The 6,000-nt window shown below is 33.8% G+C and overlaps 1 protein-coding gene across 1 annotated transcript in view; it reads left to right on the forward strand.

The window, feature by feature from the left end:
- The window catches only part of LOC116533889 (solute carrier organic anion transporter family member 1B3), an 83,855-nt gene extending 78,557 nt beyond the window's left edge, over positions 1-5,298 (forward strand). The window contains exon 15 of the mRNA XM_032253825.1: positions 4,169-5,298. Within this exon, the coding sequence (XP_032109716.1) occupies positions 4,169-4,412 (244 nt within the window). The 3' untranslated portion in view covers positions 4,413-5,298. The remainder of the gene's footprint in view (positions 1-4,168) is intronic.
- Positions 5,299-6,000: the final 702 nt, after the last annotated feature.

The following is a 6,000-nucleotide window of genomic DNA, read 5'->3' on the forward strand; positions in this document are numbered from 1 at the left end:
TACTGAAAATAAAGCAAGAACCAATCAAGAAGAGACCAATTACATTGATAATGTGCATGCAGGCAAATGAATAGTCTGAGTTCTTAAAAAAAGAAAAAATCTGTTTATTTATTAATATGGAAGCCTATTCTCAATATATTGATATATTCACATATATATTATGTGAAAAAAAAGGAAGCATTACATGAAGAATGTGAGCAGAACATACTGTTATGTATGTAAAGTGTGGAATGTTCATAGTTTAGTTTAGATCTCTGGAGAAATCTCCGTGGATCAAATTTAGTAAAAGAACTTTCTTCTACTTAATGTGTGAATTCACTAACATCCCCAATGGGTAATGATCCAGTTGTTTCTGGAATTCTAGTAAAGCAGTATTCACTACCCTCACAGACATTCTCTTAAATTTAAAATAATTATAGAAAATCTTTCCCTAAATGGGAGATTTTATTTCTTTTCTTTTCTTTTCCTTTCTTTTCTTTTCTTTCTTTTCTTTTCTTTTTGTGAAATGGAGTTCCTCTTTGTCACACAGGCTGGAGTGCAGTGGCACAATCTTGGCTCACTATAGCCTCTGACTCCCAGGTTCAAGCGATTCTCTTGCCTCAGCCTCCCGAGCAGCTGGGATTACAGGTGCCTGCCACCATGCACAGCTAATTTTTTTTTTTTTTTTTTTTTTTTTTTTGTATTTTTAGTAGAGACCAGGTTTCGCCATGTTTGCCAGGCTGGTCTCAAACCCCTGACCTCAGGTCTTCCACACTGTCTTCCACAATGTTTCCACTAATTTACACTCCCACCAACAATGTGAAAGCATTCCTATTTCTCCATATCCTCTCCAGCATCTGTCGTTTCCAGACCTTTTAATGATTGCCATTCTAACTGGTATGAGATGGTATCTCAATGTGGTTTTGATTTGCATATCTCTAATGACCAGTGATGATGAGCTGCTTTTCATGTTGTTTGGCTGTATAAATGTCTTCTTTTGAGAAGTGTCTGTTCATATCCTTTGTCCACATTTTCATGGGGTTGTTTCTTTTTTTCTTGTAGATTTAAAGTTTTTTGTAGATTCTGGCTATTAGCCCTTTGTCAGATGGGTAGATTGCAAAATGTTTTTTCCATTTTGTTGGTTGCCAGTTTGCTCTAATGACAGTTTCGCTTGCTGTGCAGAAGCTCTTAAGTTTAGACAAATCCTATTTGTCTATTTTGGCTTCTGTTGCCATTGCAAATTCCACTTGTTCATTGACGATTAATAGGAAAACTTTTCACTTTGGCATATTAATCTTGTATCCTGCAACCCCGCTGTAATTGCTCATTAGTTCCAGCACTGTTTTTGTCTATTATTTGAGATTTTCTACGTATACATTTGCAAAGGCAATTTTATTTCTTCCTCTTAATCTGTATACATTTCATTCCATTTTCACTTTTTTTTAACATGGATTTTCTGTCACATGTTGAAATCAATGGCAAAAATGGACATTCTTGGCTTGTTCCTGACCTCAGCAGGAAAGCTTTGAGTTCCTCACCATTCAGTACAAAATGTGTAGAGTTTTTGCTATATATGTTTTTAATCAGGTTGATAAAATTCTTCTCTATTCCTAGTTTAATGAGTTTGTGTTTATGAATGGGTGTTTGATTTTATCAAATGCATTTTTGAATCTATTGATGTGATCATGTGATATTTTTATTCTTTAGTCTTTATTATTTATATAATATATAATTGATTTTTGAATGTTGAACCAGTCTTGTAAACCTGAAATACATTCCACTTGGTTGTGGTGCATAATTTTTTAATGCAATGTCAAAGTCAATTAGCTATTTTTGAGAACTTCTGCACCTATATTTGTGAGATGTATTCCTCTGTAGTCTTCTTTTCTTATAATGTTTGTCTGCTTTGGGTATTAGGATAATGCTGACCTCATAGGATGAAACAGGAAATATTCCTGCTGCTTCTATTTCTCTGTAGGAGATTGTAATGGGTTGGTATAAATACCTACTTAAGTGTTTTATAGAACTCACCATGAACCCATCTTGGTTTGGCGTTTTCTGTTTTAGAAAGTTATTACCAATCATTTCTTTAACAGATATAGGCTTATTGAGATCTATTTCTTCTTGTGTGAATTTAGGTAGATTGTATCTTTCAAGGAAGTGGTCCATTTCATTCAGGTTATTAATATTGGGAACCTGGTGTTGTTTATGGTATTCCCTTTTGATCCTTTTAAGGTCAATGAGGCCTACGGCGATGTTCCTTCTTTGATTTCTGATATTAGTAAATTATGTCCTCCTTTTATCTAAATTATCCTAACAAGGGACTCATTAATTTTCTTATTTTTTTCAGAGAAACAGCTTTTGGTTTTGTTCTTAATTTTCTCTCTGCATGTCCTGTTTTAAATTTCACTGTGCTGTACTTTTACTATTTATTTTCTGCAGATTGCTTTGGATTTAATTTGCTCGTCTTTTTCTAGTTTGCTAAGGTAAAAGATGATTGATTTAAAATAGTCTTCACATGTTTTTAAGCCTGATTTTGCTGCATCCATAACATTTGATGTTATAATTTTATTTTTACCTATTTCAAAATATTTTTAAATTTCTCATGAGATTTTATCTTGACCCATGTTTCTTAGAAGTATATTGCTTAATCTTCACAGGTTTTGAGATTTTCCAATTATCTTTCTGTCATTAACTTCTAGTTTGATTCCACTGTGGTTTGAGGACAGATATTGCATGAGTTCCATTCTTTCAAATTTCCTTTTTTTTTTTTTTTTTTTTTTTCTGAGACAGTCTTGTTTTGTTACTCAGGCTGGAGTACAGTGATACGATCTTGCTCACTGCAACCTTGGCCTCCTGAATTCAGCCAATTCTTATGCCTTGGCCTCCTGAGTAAGTTGGCATCTCAGGTGTGTACTAACATGCCTAATTTTTTTTTTTTTTTTTTTTGTATTTTTGTAGAGACGGGGTATCACCATGTTGTTCACTATGTTGATCTGGCTGGTGTCAAATTCTTGACCTCAAGTGATCTGCCCACCTTGGCCTCCCAAAGTGCTGGGATTACAGGCCTGAGCCACCATGCCTGGCTTTAAATTTCTTAAGATATCTTTTATAGTCCAGAATGTGGTCTATCTTGGTGAATATTCTATATGAGCTTGGGAAGACTTTGTAGTCTGTTGCTGTTTGATGGAATAGGTTACATCTGTTATACTGTTGATTAATAGTATTATTAAGTTCAACTATATCTTATTGAATTTTGCCTAGTGAATCTGTACATTTCTGATAGAGGCATGTTGAAGTCTCCAATATAATTTTGGATTCATTTATATCAATTATCCACTTAATATTGTCCATAGGTTCTTAGAAACTGCCTTTAAGCAAAACAATATACTACATGCCATCAGAACGTAACTGTTTTTATACCAATTATCTATGGTGAAATTGGTTTCATTACACAATACATAATTTCACTTAAAATTGTAATTTCCAAGAACCTGTTGACAATGTTAAGTGAAGACTTACTGCATTTCTCTTTGCAGCTCTATCATTTTTCCTCACATATTTAGACACTCCATTTTTACATGCTTACATGTTAAGTATTGTTCTGTTTCTTCAAAGGATAATAGGATAACTAATTCCTTTGTTATTATGTAAAGACTGTTTTAATCCTTCATAAATTTCCTTGCTTTTAAATCTGCTGTGTTTCAAATTAATATAGCTACTCCCACTTTCTTTCTTTTGATTAGTGTTATCAGGGTATTTCTCCCTGATATTAATGTGGTATAAGGTTCTGAAGAGAAAGTAGCATTCTGTAGTTCTTTGATAAGGCCTCAATCTTTTAGTAAGCCTGTACCTCTGGATTATGAACTTCAAATATATTTCTCAGCTTCTGTCTCCCACTCCTTAGGTAGAATGTGATGGCTTGACAGTGCTCGAGTTATATATTTTCCTCCCTCCAAAAAAAATGCTAGAGACGCCTGGAGTTTAGCTCCTGTAGCTTCATAACTTTGTCAATAATAGAAAAACATTTTATTTCCCCAGTGAAAAGAATAAATAGAATTGTTCTCTTAATATTTGTATGTGTAACTTGGTTTATTTTCTTTTAAGGTATGCATACTGAAGATAAAAAATGTAAGATATTTTACACAATTTAAACTGATAATTTACTCTGTTTTTTCTCTTTTCACAGAAGGGTCTACTTGGGCATATCTTTAGCTTTAAGAGCCCCAGCACTTGTTTTATATATTGTATTCATTTTTTTAATCAACAAAACATTTCAAGAAAAAGATACCAAGTCTTTGGATAATGAAAGAAAACTAATGGATGAAGCAAACTTAGAATTCTTAAGTAACAGTGAACATTTTGTACCTTCTGCTGGAGCAGACAGTAAAACATGTAATTTGTACATGAAAGACAATGCTGTTGCTGACTAACATTGTACTGATTCGTTAAGATGTTATTTTGAAGAGTTCTTGGTATTTTCACTGAGAATTTCAACATTCTTTACTTACAGTGGAACAATGAATAAGCTTATGAATTTATAATAAAACAAACTATAAAAAATGGGAGTACCCATGGTTAGGATATCACTATATATTTATGGTTAATATTAGGATATATGATCCATAAAAATTTAAAGTGAGAGGCATGGTTAGTATGTAATAGAATAAAAAATAATTGCTTGGTAGTTGTAACTGCTAATAAAACCGGTGACTAGAATATAAGTAGAGGTAAAAAGGAGAAGGTAGATTAATAGCCTAAATGAAGAGAAAAGCCTGATACCTTAAAACACACACACACACACACACACACACACACACACATACACAGAGAGAGAGAGAGAGAGAGAGAGAGAGAGAAACACTATAGATGTATTACTTAGGCCTAAATCTGGATTTATGCTATAATGTTATATATTTCATATTAAGTTGTATATTTTCAGAAATTACAAATATTTATTTATAATTTGAAATTGTGTTTGACTAACAAACTCAATGCGTCTTCTTCCATCTTCCACTAAGATCCTGCAGAAAAAATAGAAATATTCAAATAATTGTGATGTATAATTATGAGACAACATATTATAGTATGTGTTAAGTTTCAACTGGACTCATGGAAATGGGATTAAGAGAAACTGACTTTAACTTGAGAAAGCAAAACCCATTGATAAGGTGCATCTTTGTTGCATCTGTCTTTACTCTGGGAGAAGCAAAATCTGTGTTATTCTCTTGCATACTTGTTTGTTTATTCATTGTGCCCAAAAGGTGTCTCCCACATCTCTGCAAACTGTACAAGAAATAGAGAAAACAAGATCCAATATTTAAATGTTGCATTTTCTAGTAGTGATGCAGGATATTTCTTGGCCTCTTCACTGGACTTGCAACAGGAGTGCCCTGTTTATTTGGTCTGCCATGATCAACCCCTTTGGGAGCATCTAAATATATAAAGGAAACATTAATAGATTTACAGGGAGAGATACACAGCAATAAAATAATTTAGAGGGATCCTAGGTCTAAAATCAGAATTCTTCAAAATCTACCTCTCATCCTATTGTACTGTGGCTAAACTGGCACCCAAGCCACAAGACAAAGTCCTTCCCACTCTTTTCTCCACTTTCTCTTCTTGTGGCCACCACTTTCCCAGGCCCACAGCACCTATTGACTGGCTACCACCAATGTTCATTCCAGGAATAAGGGTTTTTCAGTCAGCTTGTGGTCAGTACAGCCAGGTCTGGGCCTGTCCCTTCAGATCAATGGGCTCTCCTCTGGTACAGGGCAGGTCTAGAAATGCCATCTACAAACCAAGGCCTGCATCACTGATATATTATGATTTTTTTTCTTTCTCTCTCTCTTGCTGCTTTTAGGATCCTTTCTTTATCCTTGAGTTTTGGGAGTTTGATTATTAAATACCTTGGGGAGTCTTTATTGGGTTAAGTCGATATTTTTGTCTAGAAAATTCTCTGTTTGTTTTCACATTGTTATATCTAAAATTGCTATGTAAATATAATAAGTATCTGTACTT

Source organism: Sapajus apella, unplaced genomic scaffold, assembly GCF_009761245.1.
Source record: "Sapajus apella isolate SASKATOON/1434 unplaced genomic scaffold, GSC_monkey_1.0 scaffold84, whole genome shotgun sequence".
In the NCBI taxonomy this organism is placed as follows: domain Eukaryota; kingdom Metazoa; phylum Chordata; class Mammalia; order Primates; family Cebidae; genus Sapajus; species Sapajus apella.